Source organism: Hemitrygon akajei, unplaced genomic scaffold (genome assembly GCF_048418815.1).
Source record: "Hemitrygon akajei unplaced genomic scaffold, sHemAka1.3 Scf000059, whole genome shotgun sequence".
NCBI classification, from domain to species: domain Eukaryota; kingdom Metazoa; phylum Chordata; class Chondrichthyes; order Myliobatiformes; family Dasyatidae; genus Hemitrygon; species Hemitrygon akajei.
The window spans coordinates 2,329,253-2,352,228 of NW_027331945.1; the positions used below are offsets into that span (position 1 = coordinate 2,329,253).

General features: G+C 44.4%; 2 protein-coding genes across 2 annotated transcripts; one reads left to right on the plus strand and one right to left on the minus strand.

Moving 5' to 3' along the window:
- Window positions 1–4,732: 4,732 nt before the first annotated feature.
- LOC140721643 (uncharacterized) lies at window positions 4,733–10,730 on the plus strand. Its single transcript, XM_073036446.1, has 2 exons — window positions 4,733–4,853; window positions 8,798–10,730. Exon 2 carries the CDS (start codon window positions 9,204–9,206, stop codon window positions 10,593–10,595), a length of 1,392 nt encoding a protein of 463 aa, XP_072892547.1. The 5' UTR covers window positions 4,733–4,853; window positions 8,798–9,203; the 3' UTR covers window positions 10,596–10,730.
- Window positions 10,731–20,665: 9,935 nt separating this feature from the next.
- On the minus strand, window positions 20,666–22,135 carry LOC140721652 (uncharacterized). The gene has a single exon (XM_073036455.1). It carries the CDS (start codon window positions 22,037–22,039, stop codon window positions 20,666–20,668), a length of 1,374 nt encoding a protein of 457 aa, XP_072892556.1. The 5' UTR covers window positions 22,040–22,135.
- Between the last annotated feature and the right edge of the window lie 841 nt (window positions 22,136–22,976).

Genomic DNA, 22,976 nt, shown 5'->3' on the forward strand with positions numbered 1-22,976 from the left:
AAATTCCACAGATTTACCACCCTCTGACTGAAGTAATTTATCCGCATCTCTTAATCCAAATGGACGTCCTTCAATTCTGAAGACATGCCCTCTTGTCCTAGTATCCCCTACCATTGGAAATTTACTTTGCCATATCTAATCTGTAAAGGCCTTTAACATTCAGAATGTTTCTATGAGGTCCCTATTATTCTCCTGAACTCCAGGGCACACAGCCCATGAGCTGTCAGACCCTCCTCATATGGTAAACCTTCATTGCTAGAATAATGCTAGTGAATCTTCTCTGAACCCTCTCCAATGACAGTATATCATTTCTGAAATAAGGATCAAAAAACTGCGCACAATAGTCTGTGTGATCTCACGAGTGCTGACAGAGTCGCACCATTGCATCCCTGCTCTTAATTCAACCCATAGAGACTCTACGGCTGATAATACAGAATCTGAGGCCACAAACCAGGCACGCCCAGGATCCTCTTCAGTTTGCGTATAAGGAGAAGGTGGGAGTGGAGGATGCTATCACGTATTTGCTGCACAAATCACTCTCTCACCTAGAGGGGTCAGTTGTGCTGTGAGGATTACATTCCTTGACTTCTCTAGTGCCTTTAACACCATCCAGCCCAAGATCTTAAGGCACAAACTAACGGAGATGGGAGTAGACTCTCACATGGTGGATTGGATAGTGGACTACTTGACAGATAGACCTCAATATGTGCGGTTGGGAGACTGTAGGTCTGACACGGTGGTCAGCAGCACAGGAGCGCCGCAGGGAACCGTACTCTCTCCGGTCCTGTTCACCCTGTACACATCAGACTTCCAATATAATCGGAGTCCTGCCATGTGCAGAAGTTCGCTGATGACACGGCCATAGTGGGGTGTGTCAGGAATGGACAGGAGGAGGAGTATTGGAAACTGATACAGGACTTTGTGATATGGTGCAACTCAAACTACCTGCGTCTCAATATCACCAAGACCAAGGAGATGGTGGTGACTTTAGGAGATCTAGGCCTCATATGGAGCCAGTGATCATTAATGGAGAATGCGTGGAGCAGGTTAAGACTACAAGTATCTGGGAGTACAGTTAAACGAGAAGCTAGACTGGACTGCCAACACAGATGCCTTGTGCAGGAAGGCACAGAGTCGACTGTACTTCCTAAGAAGGTTGGCGTCATTCAATGTCTGTAGTGAGATGCTGAAGATGTTCTATAGGTCAGTTGTGGAGAGCGCCCTCTTCTTTGTGGTGGCGTGTTGGGGAGGAAGCATTAAGAAGAGGGACGCCTCACGCTTAATAAGCTGGTAAGGAAGGCGGGCTCTGTCGTGGGCAAAGTACTGGAGAGTTTAGCATCGGTAGCTGAGCGAAGGGCGCTGAGTAGGCTACGGTCAATTATGGATAACTCTGAACATCCTCTACATGGCACCATCCAGAGACAGAGAAGCAGTTTCAGCGACAGGTTACTATCGATGCAATGCTCCTCAGACAGGATGAAGAGGTCAATACTCCCCAATGCCATTAGGCTTTACAATTCTACCGCCAGGACTTAAGAACTTTTTAAAAGCTATTATTAATGCTTTTTGAGATAGTGATTTAGATGCATATCATATTTTTACTGAGTTAAGTATTGTATGTAATTAGTTTTGCTACAACAAGTGTATGGGACATTGGAAAAAAGTTGAATTTCCCCATGGGGATGAATAAAGTATCTATCTATCTATCTATCTATCTATCTATCTATCTATCTATCTATCTATCTATCTATCTATCTATCTATCTATCTATCTATCAATCATATGTCATCTCCTTCCAATGATTTAATATTGTACACAGCGCCACACCACTTCCTGTGCCTACTCACCTCTCTTTCAGATACACCGTACATCGTTGGACTTTCAGCTCCCAATGGCAACCACTCTTTAGGACTAGATAAAGAGTTTGTGGAGGGCTATAGTATCTGGTTATCACAATGCCATAAATACAATATAAATGTACAAGCGGTAGGCTTGTTCCACGGCTTGAGATTCTAAATTGGAGAATGGCGCTTTATTCACAAAATCCTCATAGCCCACAGTGACTGTGCACTGATCCCAGTAATGGAACCCGCCACCTGCATCCCCACAGTGCACTACGTACTGATTGCAAAGCTACGAAATTGCATGTGAATAGCCTCCCCTACACCAACTCCACTCTTTCTGCGTCACCAGCAGACTGGGACATCTCACATCTCGCTGCCTCCGCCAGGACATTAAACTGTGAACAGCTGTGGTCAGGGACTGATCTCTGGGGAACTCCAAACGCTACCTCCTCCCAGTCTGAAAATGAACCACTCATCCAGACACACACTACCGGCAGTTTATCGATCTCCAACGAAAAAGCCTAATCACCTACTCCTGAGGTTCAATACCATTGCTGACTCTGACTTTACCACCGACAGATACCAGGAGGGACATAATAATCTGAAAGTCTCTAGTCACAGCCGTGTAAATAAAAATGTGATCTCAGTAGGTGTGTGGTGCATGCTCAGAATGCGAAGGAGATAGACAAACTGAGCCAGGTCACAGACTGACGAAGGGGAGCAATGATCCATTTTGATACAGAGGGAAGCAGACAGTTTAATATTGTGCCTGATGTCGGAACTGTGGCCAGTTAGAAGATAAAGTCTTGTTCCTCCAAACTGTTTTGAGCTGTGACAGTGTTTTTTTTATCAGAAGGCACCATGGGGCCTAAAATTACCTCAGTTGAAATGTTGCCCTTCACCCACTGACGTGCTTTTGTAAACTTTTAGCAGTGTAGAAAAGTCAAAGGATTTGTGATTGGGAACACAACAGGAATTAATTCTTACTCTGAATAATTTCTCCTTTGGCTCCTCCCACTTCCTCCAAAGCAAAGGCGTAGCCATGGGCACCGGCATGGGTCCCAGTTTTGCCTACCTTTTTGTTGGCTTTGTGGAACAGTTCATTTTCCAAGCCTATATGGGCATCCGTCCCCTTGTTTTCCTTCGCTCATAGACGACTGCATTGGCACTGCCTCCTGCACGCATGCTGAGCCCGTTGACTTCATTAACATTGCCTCCAATTTTCACCCTGCCCTCAAATTTACCTGGTCCATTTCTGACACCCTCCCTCCCCTTTCTTGATATTTTTGTCTCCATCTCTAGAGACGGCTTATCTACTGATATATACTATAAACCTACAGACTCTCACAGCTACCTGGACTGTAGCTTCCCATCTTCGCACCCTGTCTCTTACAAAAATGCTATCCCCTTCTAACAATTCCTCCGTCTCCGCCGCATCTGCTCTCAGGATGAGGCTTTTCGTTCCAGGACGAAGGAGATGTCTTCCTTTTTTAAACAAAGGGGCTTCCCTTCCTCCACCATAAACTTGGGAAACAATGCTTAAAGTCTTAAACTGGTAAAGTAGAAAAGTTCAGTGATCCACGGAATAAGTGAGTGAGAGGAGAGATTTGTAAATCCACACGAACATGTAGAGAGAAGGCAGTTACGCAGAATTCCACACACATTCCACGCTGGGTCAACGAAATAACTGTCGCCGAAGATCTCATCCGTTGATTCGTTCCGAAATCCACTTCGAAATATCACCAGGTGACAGTGACAGGAATATCGTCTTCAAGTGGTTACCCACAGAACACCCCGATTCCAGGTAATGGCCAACAGAAGTGATACCACGGGATACTCCAACAATCCACACGTATGGATTATACGAAGTGACATTCACACATACGTTGTACACTGCGTGCCGATGATCAACCCGACCTTCTGGGCATGGAAGAGCTCCAACCCATAGCAGTGACAAGCTGAAGTTCCAACAGTCTCACTCTCTCTCTCTCTCTCTCTCTCTCTCTCTCCTCTCTCCTCTCTCTCTCTCTCTCTCTCTCTCTCTCTCTCTCTCTCCTCTCTCTCTCTCTCTCTCTCTCTCTCTCTCTCTCCCTCCCTCTCTCCCCTCCCCCTCCGTCCCTCGCAGCTTGTCTCTGACGTCATAGTCCCGCCTCTCACAGTGAACGAACCTCAAACAACACACACAAAATGCTGGTGGAACACAGCAGGCCAGGCAGCATCTATAGGGTGAAGCACTGTCGACGTTTCGGGCCGAGACCCTTCGTCAGGACTCTGATCAGCCTCTGTCTTTAAACGAGCCAGCGGTCTTGTAACACAATGCACCTCTAAAGTCTGCCAGAAGACCAGCTTCGATGGAGCAGAGTCAGAAACCAAAGAGTTGCCAGACTGAATCAGGGCTTTGGGGCTCCAGAGAGAGATGGGTTCTGGAGTTTACGAGGAGGAGGAGGAATCAGACCAGCAGGATGTGGCTAAAAATGAAAGATTAGAAACATTTGGAAACCGGTTGACCGAAAAAACGTGGTTAATTTCTGCAAAATACTGGTGGAAATCAACAGATCAGGCAGCAAATGTGGAGAGGAATAAATGGACAACGTTTAGGCCGACTCACTTCAGCATGTCTGGACTGTGTACTCCTCTGCTTAGTTGCTGCCTGAACTGCAGAGCTCCTCCAGCATTGTGTGTGTGCGTCTCTGTATTTCCAGCAACTGCAGAATGTCTTGTCTGCATTTCTGCATTTGTAAGAGGATTTTACTTTGCCATTAGATACACGTTGATATTGATTATCTTCTTATGGGAGCCGCTTTCTGCATTAAAACAGCTGCTGAGTTTTCTATACACACAGAAAAAAGCTGAGGTATGGACATTGAACCAGTACATGCAGAAACTTTTAACTGCAGCGTGATTACCCGTGAAGCACCGATCAAATGCGCAGGCGTCAGGGCTGCAGCGGTCTCCGGATATCACGCATGCGCGCAGTGCACAAAAAGCCTCGGAAAATGTCGGAAGCAGGTAAGAGCGATTCTTCGTGATATTATCTTAAACTCCGACCTCGGGACAATTGCTCTGAGTTCCGAACATTACACCCCGCAATCCCGGGACAGTCCTGCCCTCTTCCATCTCTCCAGCCCCACGACCCGTACACCAGCCCCGGGAGCTTCCGGCTGATGAGGGAATGGGAGCCGATGGATCTCTCAGACAGAGCTGAGCTCCAGCTATCTGAATGCAAGGATTGGGAACTCGGAGAAAGGGAACAAAATCGTTGCCATCACCAGTTGAGAAAATCACCTTTGTTCTACCTGCAATTACAAACACTTATCCACTTGGCGCGTGGCCAAGTGATCTGAAGGTCACTAGTTCGGGCCTCAGCTGAGGCAGCGCGTTGTGTCCTTGAGCAACGCACTTAACAACACATTGCTCTGCGACGACACCGGTGCCAAGCTGTATGGGTCCTAATGCCCTTGGACAACATCGGGGGCGTGGAGAGGGGAGACTTGCAGCATGGGCAGCTGCTGGTCTCCCATACAACCCTGCCCAGGCCTGCACCCTGGAAACCTTCCAAGGCAGAAATCCATGGTCTCATGAGACTAGCGGATGCCTATATAATCAAAAACAAGAGAAAATCTGCAGATGCTGGAAATCAAAGCAACACACACAAAATGCCAGAGGAACTCAGCATTAGTACTCTTTTACATAGATTTAGCCTGGCCTGCTGAGTTCCTCCAGCATTTTGTGTGTGTTGCTTTGATTTCCAGCATCTGCAGATTTTCTCTTGTTTTTGATGTGTGTGTTGCTTGTTCTATTTCCTCTTGCTCTGGACTTTTCTACCTGTGAGAACATGTTTTGTCCCATTTCCTCTTGGTACATAATGATATCAAACACCTTTGCCCTGGGCATCATGTAGCTTTCACATCACAAATGTGCCAGACTCCAATGAGACAGACTATTGCCCTTCCCTTCACATTCATTGGCATTGCCATCAATGAATTCACCACCATCTATCACCTGGGGGAGGGTTCAGAGGGAATATTTATGTACAATACAAAAACTGGTGTTACCTGCATGTATTGTAGTGATGCAAAAGTTGCTGGAAATTTTGCATGTGGGAAGAAGTGGAGTGATATTTGGAAATTTGACTGTTTAAAGCGTTGCTTAGCAAGCAAATCACATATGGATGGTGTCCAAATGCTCTGACGAGAAAATCCTTAATTATCCACTATAGGCCTGCTACATAGGTTGTGTGAGAGTGCAGATGAACTCGATCAAACCCAGAGGAGATAGAAGTTCTTATTGACATTGTTAAAATGAATACCTCTCTATATAAAATTCAGTGTGCACATGCTGCTGTCACTGGGTCAAAATTGCACAGCATAAGATTTTTGCACACACTGGTCTTCACAAATCAGAAGGGACTGGTGGGAAGGTGAAGTGACCTCCAGTGTCCCTGATACCCTCACCTACAAGATGTGCACCCAGCTGCAGCTTGTAAACCTGCACTTTAAGGAGTTGGAACTGGAAATGGATGAATTCCAGATCATCCGGGATTCAGAGGGCGTGATAGGTATGACATGAAGAGAGGTGTTACACCCAGGTTGCAGGACACAGGAAACTGGGTGAAAGTCAGGAAGGGGAACGATGTTAAATAGCCATCGTAGAGTACTTTTGTGGCCATCCCCCACAACAATAGATGGACCACTTTAGAAAGTGTTGGAGGGAATTAGCTGGCAGTGGAATGTCAAAGTGGTGATACACGATTTGTTACTGAGGGGAACAGAACTAGAAGGGGACTAATAGCCTAGGGGTGAGGCTTGCTACTGCTTGTGGGGGGGGGGGGGTTAGAGGTTAAACTAAAGTTTCAAGGGGTATGGACCAGAATGCCAGAACAGATACTGGAGAGGGTGAATTGAATTGATTTTCTTACTTATATCCTTCATATACATGAGGAGTACAAATCTTTATGTTGCATCTCCATCTAAATGTGCAATGTCCAATTTATAGTAATTTACAATAAATTGTATGTACAACAGCACAGTCAATATTACACAGAAATACAATTCTTTCAGCATTGAATTAAAGTCTGGTAGACTGGTGGAAGAAGCTGTCCCAGAGAGTTTGTTTTGACACCAGACAGAAGTTGTTCAGACCTCAGACAAAGTCATCAATCAAGACGTTGAGCATGGTGTGAAGACTGTCCTGAGCTGTGTATATCACAATGCAAGACTTATCATAGGAAAGCCTGATGAGCTCAGGACAGGGAATTATGATATTGTAGCCATTACTGGGACATGGTTGCACCCAACAGTCTGAGGGATTGAGAGGAACAAATTTGTAGAGAAATCACCGACTATGCCAAGAAACAAAGGTTGATTCAGTAAGTCATTTTAACTTTCCAAATATTGACTGAGACTCCCATAATGTAAAAGGACTAAATGGGGTAGAGTTTATCAAATATGCCCTTAATCAGCACATAGAATTCCAGACATAAAAGTATGCAAAAAGGTATTAGGAAATGATCCAGGACTAATGACAGAAATTAATGTATGAGAACACTTTGTATCTAGTGATCATAATGCCATGAGGTTCCAAGTAAATATGGAAAAAGAGAGGTCTGGACCATGGGTTGAGATTCGAAGTTGGAGAATGGTCAATTTTGATGGTATCAGAAAGGATCTGACAAGTGTGGCTTGGGACAGGCTGTTTTCTGGCAAAGGAGTACTTGGTAAGTGGCAGTTGTTCAGGTGAAGTTTTGAGAATGTAGAGTGTGTATGTACTTGTAGAAATAAATGTTGAAGTGTAATTGGTGCAGGCAACATTGGTTTCCAAGAGATATTGTGTTCCTCTAAATGCCTCGGACTGTTGGGTGCTACCAAGACTCATTGATGACTATAATATCATAATTTCATGCCCTGAGTTCATTTGACTTATTTTTTAGTCGTCTTCTGTTGGTTTCTAAAAGCTTCCCAATAGTTTTTACTCTTTTGTTTGCCCTCTCGTTGGCTTTTATGTTGGCTTTGGCTTCTTATTTTAGCCACTGTTGTGTCATCCTGCATTTCCAATGCTTCCACTTCTTTGAGATGTATCGATCACTCAGTTCCTGCATTGCTCCCAGAAACTCCAGCCATTGCTGATCCAATGTCAGTCCTAACTTTTCCCTTCCAAACAAGTTTGGCCAGCTTCTCTGTCATAGAATCATGGAGAAGTTCAGTTTGAAAACAGGCTATTTGGCCCATTGTGCCAATGCTGAAAAAAGATTTAAGCTGCCTGATGCAACTACCTGCACCGGGACCATCACCCTCCATACCCCTACCATCCAGGCTCCCATCCAAAACTTTTTTAAATGCTGAAATTAAGCTCATTTTCACCACGTGCTAGCATCTCATACCACTCTCTCATGACCATTTCAGTAAAGATCTTTTCCCAAAGGTTTCCATTAAATTTTCACCTTCCCTCTTATCCATGATCCTCTGGTTCTCATCCCACCCAACCTCAGTGGAAAACCTGTTTGCATTTACCCTCATACCCTCATAATTTTGTATACTTCCAACAAATCCTCAAAACAATGTATAATTTCCTTGTTTATGTTTAGAGTTTTTTTAGGTGTATAAGCTGTTGAGGGGCATTGATCATGTGGATAGCCAGAGTATTATTCCCAGAGTGTTTCAGTTACTGTGGGGCCAGGCACCCATGCAGCTCAGTGGGAACAGGGAATACCAATGGACAGAGACAAACTGAGCCAGGTCACATATTGGAGATGGCAGAAATGCCCCATTCTTACAGAGACAGGAAGAGCATCAGCGATACCAGCATTGTGCCAAGTTAGAAGATGACTTCTCACTCCAACTTGGGTTGAAACTCACTGTAACAGTGTGATGCCAGATCACACCTTAGCAAATCAAGTGATTTTATCTGAAATGTTGTCCTACACCCATTGATGGATTTTATAAATCTTTTTACAGGTTAAAAATGAAAAGGAATGCAGGAATCTGCAGGAATCTTGAACACGACACACCAGTTTTGATGCCTCTGTCCAGATATTTAAGAAGTGGAGCAAGGGATTCAATCGATCATCCTTCCTACTCAGAATATGTGGAGCGATATACTCCATCATCTGACTGACTGACATACCAGTCATTTTACACAGGGGGAACCCGTTCATCTGCTCAGACAGTGTGGAGGGATTCACTTGGTCATCTCAATTTAAGGTACATCAGCGAATTCACACTGGGCAAAGCTATTCAGCTATTCTGTGTGTGAGAAGGGACTCAGTCGGTCATCCCACCTGTGGACACACCAGTCAGTTCACACTGCACAGAGGCTGGTCATCTGAATTTGTGGGGAAGGATTCACTCAGTCATCTGACTAATGGCTCACCAGCGAGTTCACACAGCGGAGCGGCCATACACCTGCTCAGAATGTGGGAAGGGATTCATTCGGTCATCTAAACTGAAGGTACATCAGCGAGTTCACACTGGCGAGAGGCCATTCTCCTGCTCGGACTGTGGGAAGGGATTCAATGAATCATCTCAACTGAAGGTGCATCAGAGAGTTCACACTGGGGAGCGGCCATTCACCTGCTCAGTCTGTTGGAAGGGATTCACTTGTTCATCTAAACTGATGGTACATCAGCGAGTTCACACTGGGGAGAGGCCGTTCACCTGCTTGGACTGTGGGAAGACATTCACTTGCTCATCCCAACTGAAGGTACACCAGCGAGTTCACACTGGGGAGTGGCCGTTCACCTGCTCAGACTGTGGGAAGGGATTCACTCAGTCATCTAAACTGAAGGTACATCAGCGAGTTCACACTGGGGAGAGGCCATTCACCTGCTCGGACTGTGGGAAGGGATACACTTGCTCATCCCAACTGAAGGTACATCAGAGAGCTCACACTGGAGAAAGGCCGTTCACCTGCTCCGTCTGTGGGAAAGGATTCACTCGGTCATCCGAACTACTGGTACACCAGCGAGTTCACACTGGGGAGAGGCCATTCACCTGCTCAGATTGTGGGAAGGGATTCACTCGGTCATCCGAACTACTGGTACATCAACGAATTCACACCGGGGAGTGGCCTTTCACCTGCTTGGACTGTGGGAAAGGATTCACTTGCTCATCCCAACTGAAGGTACATCAACGAGTTCACACCGGGGAGAGACCATTCACCTGCTTGGACTGTGGGAAAGGATTCACTTGCTCATCCCAACTGAAGGTACATCAGAGAATTCACACTGGGGAGCAGCCGTTCAATTGCTCGGACTGTGGGAAAGGATTCACTTGCTCATTTAAACTGATGGTACATCAGCGAGTTCACACTGGAGAGAGGCCATTCACCTGCTCAGACTGTGGGAAGGGATTCACTTGCTCATCCCAATTGAAGGTACATCAGAGAGTTCACACTGGGGAGAGGCCGTTCACCTGCTCAGACTGTGGGAAGGGATTCACTTTGTCATCGCAGCTACTGAGGCACCAGTCAGTTCACACTGGGGAGAGGCCTTTCACCTGCTCAAACTGTGGGAAGGGATTCACTCAGTCATACACACTAAAGGCACACCAGTCAGTTCACACTGGGGAGAGGCCGTTCACCTGCTTGGACTGTGGGAAGGGATTCACTTGCTCATCTAAACTGAAGTTACATCAGCGAGTTCACACTGGAGAAAGGCCATTCACCTGCTCAGACTGTGGAAAGGGATTCACTTGTTCATCTAAGCTGAAGGTACATCAGCGAGTTCATACTGGGGAGAGGCCATTCATATGCTGAGACTGTGGGAAAGGATTCAGTCGGTCATCTTAACTACGGAGACACCAGCAATTTCACACTGGGTAGATGCCGATCACCAGCTCAGACTTTCAGAAGAGATTCTTTCAATCAAATCAACCAAATGTGCATCATTGAGTTCACACTGGTGAGAGGCTGTTCACCTGCTGTGAATGTGGGAAGCAATTTACTCAGTCATTAAACCTCATGTAACTCTTGCTTTGGCTAGCAGATTTATATAGGGGGTGATAGACCCCTGGCCCAGCCAAATATAAGGAATCTTGTTTGGGTGGGTGCTATGTGATGACCCCTGTTACAAATCAGTACCCCGAAATAACAAATGGTACACAATAGTGATTAAATAATTGAGCTTTATAATTCTTACTTTGACGATATAGTTAGTGAAATAAACCAAAAGAAAAGAGAAAGGGCTCACTCTCACCATTCGAGTTTTCCCATCTCTCCCCATCAAAAGACCACGAAAATCTCTCTTTCAGACTCACAAGAAAGAACATTGCTGTCATTGGATAGCCTTGCACTCCAAACCCTTTTATCTCTAGTTGTAACCTAAACAATGCTGCTACATAGAAACCTTTACCTCAGCAGTGAAAAATTACATAGAGGCCATTACATTAGCAGTAATGTAACTGTAGCAGTAGTGAAACCTTACAGCATGTTACACTTGTGACACACTACCGGGTTCACACTGGGAAGAAAGTTTCAATGAGCTGCATGCTGGAGATTTGTCCATCACCGTTGCTGAATGCAATTTCGAGAGTGACTGTCAGTGTTGAACTCTGCAATTATTGCTGCTGCTCACCACACCCAGTTCTGCACCCTGGTCACTGGGAATGGGAGGAGTTTCTTCTGCTGCACATTCACTTTTAATGGGACTGGAGTTTAATGTTCTGGATCTGAGACAAATAAATCAGTTTATTTTAAACTCTGTCTCCAGTACTTAGTGAATTTATAACACACCTAGTGTGAGTCAACTCAGGCCTGCTGGACCCGGCCAGTGATTCTGTTCCACGACAGTCCTTTTAAATCCTCCCCTTTTGTTCCCCTCTCGCTCTCCCTGTTGTGATGGGTTCCAAACAGTCACCACTCTGTGGGTGAAGAGGTTTCCCTTGAATTTTCTGCAGACTGAAGAAGTCGAGCTGACTGCAGTTCTGTCTGAGATGTCCCTTGGCCCTCTAATTTCTGGACTGAGGAAGAATGCCATTCGTAGTTAATCTCCTTATTCAGGGCTCATTTCCACATTATGTGCAATTTTCCCTGCTTCTTAAGATAACACCACTGTCCTCCAAAGACTGAAAGCAGAATGGGAAACGAAGCAGGGTCAGAAGCCAGAGGCGGGTCTGCAAAGGGCAGAGTTTGGGGCTCTGGATGATGGTTGGTGTAAGAATGTATGATCAGGAGAAGGGATTCAGCAGGACGTGGCAACGAATGACACAGTAGCAACATTTGGAAGCTGATTGGCAGAGAAAATCTTTTGGTTGTCTGATAATACAAACAATAGCTGTGGTGAGGTGCTTCACTGGTCAAGGAACATTTGTGTGTTGGGAATGGTTTTATCTATTGAGCGAGTTGTTCCTGCTTATTTATCCTGTAATATTATATCCAGATAATTATTATGAATTGTCCTATCTGACATAATGTATTGATTATCATATAATGTTAGATTTTAACTCTAAAACTGGATCAGGCTTGAATTTATGGTGCCTTGATGAAGTGCTGGAGGTCATTGATGAGTTTGTATTTTAAAGCAAGATGTTGGTGAATGATATTTAGAACTTCATTGTACCTGCACAAGTGATCAGATTGAGTTCAACTACTGCAGAATCCTGGAATGTGTTGGATTGTGTCTGGTTTCTCTTGGCATTTTCTGCACTTACTGCTTTGTTTTTTATTTGTATTTCATGTATTTTTGATTTTTTTTTCATTTTGTTAACCACCTTGTCCTGTATTTCTGCAAGGAACCCCTCTGTTTGTGGGAAGAAGTCTCGAACTCTCAGTGGAGTGCTCGATGCTTCTTTGTCAACATCTGATCTGCTCAGATTGTTGGGATGTCTCCCATGGAGGGTCATACTCATTCCAATGGTTAATGCTTTCTTCCATAGTGGTAATTCATTTTTCTGAGTTGGTCTTTCATTTAAGTTTTCTGGTCTGTATTGCTTATCACGATTGCATATACACACATGGAGTGCTGAATCCTGTTCATTTTTGATGAAAATATATACTTAGTTTTATCTGACTGTTGTGTGATTTTTTATCATGTGTGTTATATCTCTTCCTCGTTCTGTCCAAGCTGGTGTTAATCTAAGTGGGTTTGGGTGTAAATAGTCTTTTCTAAAGTTTTCTAAAGTTCTTATTTATCTTTGTAAATTCTACTGATTGAAATGGGACCAAGATATCTTTGTAAAAAATAATTCAATGTCAGTGTTGATGGAAGTGTTTATTGCCTTTGTTGTGGTTGTTAACTATTGAGCTCTGACAGGTTTTTTTAAAGCCTTGAACTAAATTTTTCAAAGGTTTTCCCTATTTTGCACTACTTCCTATTTTCTTAGCTTCTTGATATTCCAGATACGTGGGTATCAAAAGTCCTGATAAGGGGTCTTGGCCCAAAAATTTGATTCCCATCATTAGATGCTGCCTGACATGCTGAGCCCCTCCAGCACATTGTGTGTATTACTCGAGATTTCTAGCATCTTCAGGTCCTCTTGTTTCCCAGATACTTACATGTTTCTTGAAAGAACAAGCCAGGAACAAGCTGGCCATGGGGTTGTGTGGAACCTGTTGTTAAAATATTCAATAAAATCATTAGAAAGAGATGGCATAGTGTTGGGAGTTGTAGAATCTGTGGGTAGAATTAAGAAACAGCAATTGTAAAAAAAAAATCCCTGATGGGAATTGTATAGAGACCTCCAAACAGTAGTAAGTATGTGGTCCACAAATCAGAATGGGAGATAGAAAATGCGTGTCAAAAGGGCAATGTTATGGGGGATTGTCATGTAGGTGATTCGGAAAATTAGGATGGTGTTGGTCTCAAGAGGAAGTACTCCTAGAATGCCTATGAGATGCTTTTTGGAGCAGCTCGTGTTTGAGGCCACTTGGGGATCAGCTATTCTGGATTGGGTGTTGTAATGAACTGGAATTAATTAGGTTACTCAGGTTCAAAGAACCCTCAGGGGCAAGGGATCTTAATGTGATCAAATTTCCCCGACATTAGAGAAGGAGAAGCTAAAGTCAGATGTGGAATACAGAGAATTAGAGAGGCATGAGAGAAAAATTGGTCAAAATTGATTTGAAAAGAACACAGGCAAGGTTGAAAACAGAGCAGCAATGGCTGGAATTTCTGGAAGCAATTCGGAAGGCAAGGATATACACATCACAAAAAGGAAGTAGTATTCTAAAGGTAAGGTGACAAAACTGTGGCTGATAAGAGAAACCAAAGACAACATAAAAACCAAAGAGATGGCTTAGAGCAAAAATTACTAGGAAGCTAGATGATTGGGAAGCTTTTAAGAACAAACAGAATGCAACTAAAATAATTGAGAAGGAAAAGATGGAATACATCGATGAGCTAGGCAGCAATATTAAAGGGGATAACAATTTTTTCTTCAGGTAATAGTGTAAACGAGAGGCTGAAGTGAATATCAAACCTCTGAAAAATGATGCTGGAGAGGTAGTAATGGGGTGGGGGTGGAAGGTGATGGCAGATGAACTGAATAAGTATTGTGCATCACTCTTATCTGTCGAAGACACTTGCAGGAATATGGAAGTCCCTAATGTTAGTGGTCAGAATGTTTAAAGTTATGTTACCTGGGAGATGGTTCTTGGGAAACAGATGGTCTGAAGGTAAATAGGTCACCTGGACCAGGTGGTACTCCAACCAGAGATGGCTGAAGAGATATGAATGCATTAGCAATGATCTTTCGAGAATCGTTAAGGAAATTTTCAGAAGTTTTCTGATGACTCTGCCATAGCTGGATGCATCAGCACCGCAGATGAGGCTGAGTACAGGGCTACGGTGGGAAACTTTGTCACATGGTGTGAACAGAATCATCTACAGCTTAAAGTGAAAAAGACTAAGGAGCTGGTGGTGGACCTGAGGAGAGCTAAGGCACCGGTGACCCCTGTTTCCATTCAAGGGGTCAGTGTGGACATGGTGGAGGATTGCAAATACCTGGGGATATGAATTGAAAATAAACTGGACTGGTCAAAGAACACTGAGGCTGTCTACAAGAAGGGTCAGAGCCGTCTCTATATCATGAGGAGACTGAGGTCCTTTAACATCTGCCGAGGATGTTCTACGAGTCTGTAGTGGCCAGTGCTATCCTGTTTGCTGTTGTGTGCTGGGGCAGCAGGCTGAGGGTAGCAGACACCAACAAAATTAACAAACTCATTCGTAAAGCCAGTTATGTTGTGGGGATGGAACTGGACTCTCTGATAGTGCTGTCTGAAAGGAGGATGCTGTCCAAGTTGCATGCCATCTTGGACAATGTCTCCCATCCACTCCATAATGTACTGATTAGGCACAGGAGTACATTCAGCCAGAGACTCATTCCACCGAGATGCAACACTGAGTTTCATAGGAAGTCATTCCTACCTGTGCCTATCAAACTTTACAACACCTCCCTCGGAGTGTCAGACACCCTGAGCCAATAGGCTGGTGTTGGACTAATTTCCACTTGGCATAATTTACTTATTATTATTTAAATATTTATGATTTTATATTGCTATATTTCTACACTATTCTTGGTTGGTGCGACTGTAACAAAACCAAATTTCCCTCAGGATCAATAAAGTATGTCTGTCTGTTTGTCATTATATCCCAAGAAGTTTCTTCCTTCACTACTCTCCCTCTCTCAGTTTTTGCCCATTCTTCAAATTTGTCTGTCCTGCTGCAGTCGCATTGCTTCCCTAGCACTAATAGCGCCTCCATCTATCTTTGAATCATCCGCATACCTTGACACAAAGCCAGCAATTCCATTATCCAAATCATTGACAAATAATTTGAAAAGCAGCGGACAGACTACTGCCCCATGACCACTATTCACTGCTAGCCAACCAGAAAAGGCTTCTTTAATTCCCACTCGCTCCCTCTTGGCTGTTAGCCATTCCTCCCATCCATGCCAGTATATCTACTGATTTTTATCCTGTTAAACAGTCTCATGTGTGACACCTTATCAGATGCCTTCTGAAAACCCAAGTAAATTATATCCACTGCCTCTCGGTTGTCCATCATGCTTATGACTTCCTCGAAGAACTCTAACAGATTTGTCAGGCAAGATTTCCCTGTACAGAAGCTATGCTGGCTTTGACTTATTTTATCATTAGTCTCCGAGTACCCCAAAACCTCATCTCTAATAATAGACTCAAACACTTCCCCAGCATGAGGTGAGGCTAACTGGACTATGATTTGCTTTCCTCTGCCTTCCTCCCTTCTCAAATAGTCGATTGTCATTTGCAATCTTCCTGTCCTCCGGGACCATGCCAGAAGCAAGTGATTCATGAACTCATCATCCGAAAATCCAAGCAAAATACATCCACTGCTTCTGCTTTATCTATCTTGCCTGTTGCTTCCTCAAAGTATTGCAAGTGATTTGTCAGATACAATTTCCTTTAAAGGTATCCTGCTGACTTTGGCCTACTTCATTATGCGTCCCCAATTACAGTATCCAAAAACACACACCCTTAATACACTCCAACATATTCCTGACCACTGAGGTCAGACTAACTGTCCTATAATTTTCTTCTGCCCTCTCTCACTTCTTAAAGTGTGGAGTGTGGTTTGCAACTTTCCAGTTTGCCAGAACCGTTCCAAAATCTAGTGATTCGTGATAGATCATTACTCATTACTTTAAGAGAAAACTTAGGGGGAGCTTCTTCATTCAGAGTCGGGGAGAGTGTGCAACGAGCTGCCAGGGCAAGTGGCAGGGACGATTTCAACCTTTAAGAGAAGTTTGCCTATGTCCATGGATGAGGAGGGCTATGGTCCAGGTGGAAGTTGTTTGAATTCGGCAGATTAATGCTTTAGCACGGACAAGATTTTTCTGTGCTGTAGTATTCTATGACTATAATGCCTTCATAATCTCTTCAGCTACCTCTTTCCGCACCCTGGTGTGTTCACCTTCAGGCTTTTCAGCTTCCAAAACACGTTCTCTCCTTTGTAAAAACAGTGGGTGGCTTCAATCTGCAGGAGAATTGGGAAAGTCAGATTGGTGTGAGATCACAACAGAGGGAATGTACTGAATGCTTACGAAATGGATTTTTAGAGCAACTGATTGTTGAGCCTACTCGTGGAACTACTAACTTAGATTGGGTGTTGTGCAATAACTCAGCTCTTATTAGGGAGGTTAATGTAAAGGAACCATCAGAAGGCAGTGACCATACTGATTGAATTCCTACTGCAATCTGTGAGGGAGAAGCATAGGTGATGCACCATCAATAACTCACGCTGAGACTTAGGAAACGAGATATCGGCTTTTATTGACTGGAAGAATAAACAACACTACATCCTGGGGAAAATGAGGGAGAGCAGCAGCCCACAGTCGCCTTTATACAGGGGTCTGTGGGAGGAGCCACAGGAGCAGTCAGACAGGTATATCTAGTTCACCACAATAGGTCACATGCATAGTATCACAATGGAATGAAGGGAATTACAGAGGCATGAGAGAGGTGATTCCCCAGGTGGATTTGAGAAGGATACTGGTGAGGATGACGTCAAAGCAGAAGTTGCTGACGTTTCTGGGAATAGTTCATAATGTACAGAATAGGTCATAATGTCCCACAGTAGTAGTTCACAAATGGCGCGGCTAGGCTACCGTGGCTGACAAAGGAAGTTATGGACTTCAGGTAGCAATAGTGAGTAGGAAGTTAGATAATTGGGTAGCTTTGAAAATCCAACAACAGGCAACTGCAAAAAGCTATATGAAGGGGAAAGGTGAAATATCAGAGCAAACTAGACAATAATATGCACCATTATAAAAATGCGCAAGGGAGGCGATAGTTTATTTCGGACCTCTGGAAAATGATGCTCATGGGGTAGAAATGGGGAAGAGATGGTAGATGAACTCGATAGGTACTTTGCATCTGTCTTCTCTGTGGAAGACACAGCAGTGTGCCAGAGATCCGTGAGAGTCAGGGAGCAGGAGTGAATGTCATTGTTATTACAAAGGAAAACGTGCGAGGCAAACTCAGGTTCTTTAAGTGGATAAGTCACCTGAACTAGATGGAGCATATCCCAGAGTCCTATGTAACGTTTTAGAAACAAACCAGCAGCAATACAGTTCACACCGGAGTCCGGTTTTGATGTTAAAACCATTATCTTTATTAGTAACTACTTATAATATTGTAAGTTAAACAAATTAAGCAAAAGTTAACAGTGTTACGCGTATAAATATGGGTAAATATAACTCCTAAACTATCGAGCCTGGGGGATCAAGGCTTAGAGTCTTGAGATGGTAACGTAGGAAAGTTCAGTAATCGGAGAAATAAATGATCAGAGAGAGATACTTGTAGTCCAGGGTAATTGTAGAGAGAAGGCAATTATGTCGAATTCCACAGGTAAACGCAAACCGTCGTCCAAGATCTTGTCCGTTGAATCGATTCAAAATCCAGTTCGATATATCAGACGAATGTCGTCTTCAAGTGAGTACCACATAACATATCCAGGTAAGGGTTAACTTCAAGTGGTCCCACATTACATTCCTAAATCTACTCCTTTGGATTATACGAAGTGACAGACACACATTCTGGAGCAAACCTTGCCCTGGCAGTTATTAAATAAAAGTCTTAGACTACGAGAGTGGCTGTTCTGTCTCCCTCGTTCCGAGAGTGTGAGTGTGTGTGTGTGTGTGTGTGTGTGTGTGTGTGTGTGTGTGTGTGTGTGTGTGTGTGTGTGTGTGTGTGTGTGTGTGTGTGTGTGTGTGTGTGTGTGTGTGTGTGTCTCATATCTATCTATATATATCGCTCTCTCTAAATCTCTATCTCGCTCTCTCTCTGAGCTGAGAAAGCTGCCGGCTGACGTCACTGTTAGTCCCGCCTCACTCAGGAACTTTCTTAAAGTGACAGTCCACAGCAAACGAAACCGAGGGATTCGTAACACCTGAGAGAGGCTGCTGAAGAGATAACAGATGCAATGGTCATGACCTGTCAAAAATCACTTGACAAGGGGTTCCTTGCAGAAATACACATCAATGTGGTCAACAAAAGGAAAGAAAAATCGAAAGTACATGAAATACAAACAATAAGGCAGTAAGTAATTTTTACACTCTTCTTGGTTGGTGTGACTGTAACGAAACCCGATTTCCCTCGGGATCAATAAAGTATGTCTGTCTGTCTGTCTGTGTAGAAAATGCCAAGAGAAATCAGACACAATCCAACACATTTCAGGACCCGACAGCAGTTTAACTCAATCTGATTACTTACAAAGGTACAATCAGTGGCAAATATGATTCACCAAAACCTTGCTTTAAAATACAAACGCATGAATGCCCTCATCACTTCATCGAGGCACCGTAAGTTCAAGCCTGATCCACGTTTAGAGTCAAAATCTTACAAATTATATGATAATCAATACATTATATCAGATAGGACAATCTATAATAACCATCCGGATATAATATTACAGGATAAACAAGCAGGAACAACTCCCTCAATAGACAAAACCATTCCCAACACACACACGTTCCTCGGCCAGTGCAGCACCTCACAACAGGCATTGTTTGTGTCATCAGTCAGATAACTGAATTATCTTCTCTGTCATCTTCCAAATGTTACTAATCTGTCATTCGTTGCCACACCCTGTTGCTGATTCCCTTCTCCTCATCATACGTTCTTACCCCGACCATCGTTCAGAACCTCAAACAATGCCCTGTGTGGACCCGCCTCTGGTTTCTGACCCTGCTCCGTTGAACACCCAACTAATGGTTTCCCATTCTGCTTTCAGTGTTTAGAGGACAGTGGTGTTTTCTAACAACCCTTTAGAAGCAGAGAAAATGACCCATAATGTGGAAATGAGCCCTGAATAGGGAGGTTAACAACCAATGCCATTCTTCCTCAGCCCAGAGATTTGAGGGGCGAAGAACATCTCAGACAGAACTGCAGACAGCTCGACTTCTTCAGTCTGCAGAAAATTCAAGGGAAACCTCTTCACCCACAGAGTGAGTGGAGAGTGAGGGAGATGAGAATGGAGTGAATGGAGAGTGAGAGATGAACAACAGGGGAGGATTTAAAAGGACTGTTGCAAACAGTATCACTGGCAGGGTCCAGCCGGCATGAGTTAACTCTCTACTGTACACTAGGTGTGTTATAAATTCACTAAATACCGGAGAGTTTAAAATAGAACTGATTTATTTGTCACAGATCCAGTCCCATTAAAGGTGAATATGCAGCAGAAGGAACTCCTCCCATGCCCAGTGACCAGGGTGCAGAACTGGGTGTGGTGAGCAGCAGCAATAATTGCAGAGTTCAGCACCGACAGTCACTCTCGAAATTGCATTCAGCAATGGTGATGGACAAATATCCAGCATGCAGCTTATTGAAACTTTCTCCCCAGTGTGAACCTGGTAGTGTGTCACAAGTGTAACACGCTGCAATGTTTCACTGCTAATGTAATGGCCTCTCTGTAATGTTTCACTGCTGAGGTAACGGTTTCTATGTAGCAGAGATAACAGGGTTTTGGAGTGCGGTGCTATCCAATGAGAGAAATGTTCTTTCATTGAGTCTGGAAGAGAGATTTTCACGGTCACTTGCCGGGACAGATGAGAAAACACAAATGGAGAAAATGGGCCCTTATTTTTTCTTTACTAACCCTATAGTGAAAGTAAGAATTATAGAGCCCAGTCCTTTAATAACATATTGTGTATTGTTTGTTATTTCGGGGTACTGATTTGTAACAGGGGACACATCACGCAGCATCCACCCAAACAAGATTTCTTAAGTTTGGCCGTGCTGGGGGGGGGGGGGGGCGAACACCCCCTATATTAAGCTGCTAGGCGAATTGAGAGTTACATATGGTTACATGACTGAGTGAATCCCTTTCCACATACACAGCAGGAGAAAGGACTCTACCCAGTGTGAACTCGCTGGTGTCTCTGTAGTTGAGATGACGAAGCGAATCCCTTCCCACAGTCTAAGCAGGTGTATGGTCTCTCCCCAGTGTGAACTGACCGGTGCGCTTGCAGGTGGGATGACTGAGTGAATCCTTTCCCACACTCTGAGCAGGTGAATGGCTTCTCCCCAGTGTGAACTCGCTGATGTTCCTTCAGTTGAGATGATGAAGTGAATCCCTTCCCACAGTCCGTGCAGGTGAATGGTCTCTCCCCAGTGTGAACTCGCTGGTGTTCTATTAGGGTGGATGATTGAATGAATCCCTTCCCACAGTCGGAGCAGGTGAACGGCCTCTCTCCAGTGTGAACTCGCTGATGTACCTTCAGTTTATATGACCGAGTGAATCCCTTCCCACACACTGAGCAGGTGAATGGCCTCTCCCCTGTGTGAACTGACTGGTGTGCTTGTAGGTTGGATGACTGACTGAACCCCTTCCCACACTCTGAGCAGGTGAATGGCCTCTCCCCAGTGTGAACTCGCTGATGTACCTTCAGTTGAGATGATGAAGTGAATCCCTTCCCACAGTCCGAGCAGTTGAACAGCCACTCCCTGTTGTGAACTCGCTGGTGAGCAATTAAGGTGGATGACTGAGTGAATCCCTTCCCACACTCTGAGCAGGTGAATGGCCTCTCTCCAGTGTGAACTCTCTGATGTACCTTCACTTGAGATGACCGAGCGAATCCCTTCCCACAGTCTGAGCAGGTGAATGGCCTCTCTCCAGTGTGAACTCTCTGATGTATCTTCAGTTTAGATGACTGAGTGAATCCCTTCCCACAGTCTGAGCAGGTAAATGGTCTCTCTCTCGTGTGAACAGACTGGTGTACCTTCAGATTAGATGAGCAAGTGAATCCCATCCCACAGTTTGAGCAGGTGAACGGCCTCTCTCCAGTGTGAAGTCTCTGATGTACCTTCAGTTTAGATGACAGAGTGAATCCCTTCCCGCAGTCTGAGCAGGTGAATGGTCTCTCCCCAGTGTGGACTCGTTGATGTACTTTCAGTTGAGATGAGCAACTGAATTTCTTCCCACAGTCTGAGCAGGTGAACGGCCTCTCTCCAGTGTGAACTCTCTGATGTACCTTCAGTTGAGACGAGCAAGTGAATCCCTTCCCACAGTCTGAGCAGGTAAACGGCCTCTCTCCAGTGTGAACTCGCTGATGTACCTTAAGTTTAGATGCTTTAGTGAATCCCTTCCCACAGTCTGAGCAGGTAAATGGCCTCTCCCCAGTGTGAACTCGCTGATGTACCTTAAGTTTAGATGCTTTAGTGAATCCCTTCCCACAGTCTGAGCAGGTGAATGGCCGCTCCCTGGTGTGAATTCGCTGGTGAGCCATTAGGTCAGATGACCAAGTGAATTCTTCCTTATAACTTCAGCAGATGACCAGCCTCTGCCCAGTGTGAACTGACTGGTGTGTCCACAGATGGGAAAACTGTCTGAATCCCTTCTCACACACAGAACAGGTGAATGGCCTTGTCCGAGTGTGAACTTGCTGATGCACCTTTAGTTGTGATGACCAAGTGAATCCATTCCCACTGTCTGAGCTGATGATTCCAGTAGACAAGTTTCTTGTCATTTTTAACCTGTAAAAAAATTTACAAATCCATCAGTGGGTGAAGGGCATCATTTCAGTGAGAACATTTGGGTTATCAAGGTGTCATCTGGCATTACGCTGTTACAATGAAGTTCAACCCAAGTTGGAGAGAGAAATCATCTTCTAACTGGGCACAGAGCTGGTATCTGGAATGACCCTCAAATTCTCTGATGCTCTTTCTGTCTCTATAAGAACGGGGCATTTCTGCCAAGTACAATCTGTGACCTGGCTCAGTTTGACTGTCTCCATTCCCGGTTCCCACTGAGTTGCATGGATTCCTGGCCCCACAGTCACTGAAACACTCTCACACAAATAGCCGGTACTCAGTGCATTCCACACACCCACCACTCTCTGTGTAAAAAGCTTACCTCTGACATCCCCTCGGAATCTATTTCAAAACACCTTAAAACTATGGTCCCTCGCATTAGCCATTTCAGCCTTGGGAATAAAACTCTGGATATCCACATCATCAATGCCCTTCATCATCTTATACATTTAAAAAAAGGCTCTGAATATAATCTAATTATAAGGAAAGTATACATTGTTTTGAGGATTTGTTGGAAGTATACAAAATTATGAGGGTATAGATAGAGTAAATGCAAGCAGCTTTTTCCACTGAGGTTGGGTGCGATGACAACCAGAGGATCATGGGTAAGTGGGAAAGGTGAAAATTTAACAG

Bases quoted from the DNA above. Each gene is read 5' to 3' on its own strand.
- LOC140721643 (XM_073036446.1), top strand. From the start codon at position 9,204: ATGGCTCACCAGCGAGTTCACACAGCGGAGCGGCCATACACCTGCTCA.
- LOC140721652 (XM_073036455.1), bottom strand. From the start codon at position 22,039: ATGGCTCACCAGCGAATTCACACCAGGGAGCGGCCATTCACCTGCTCA.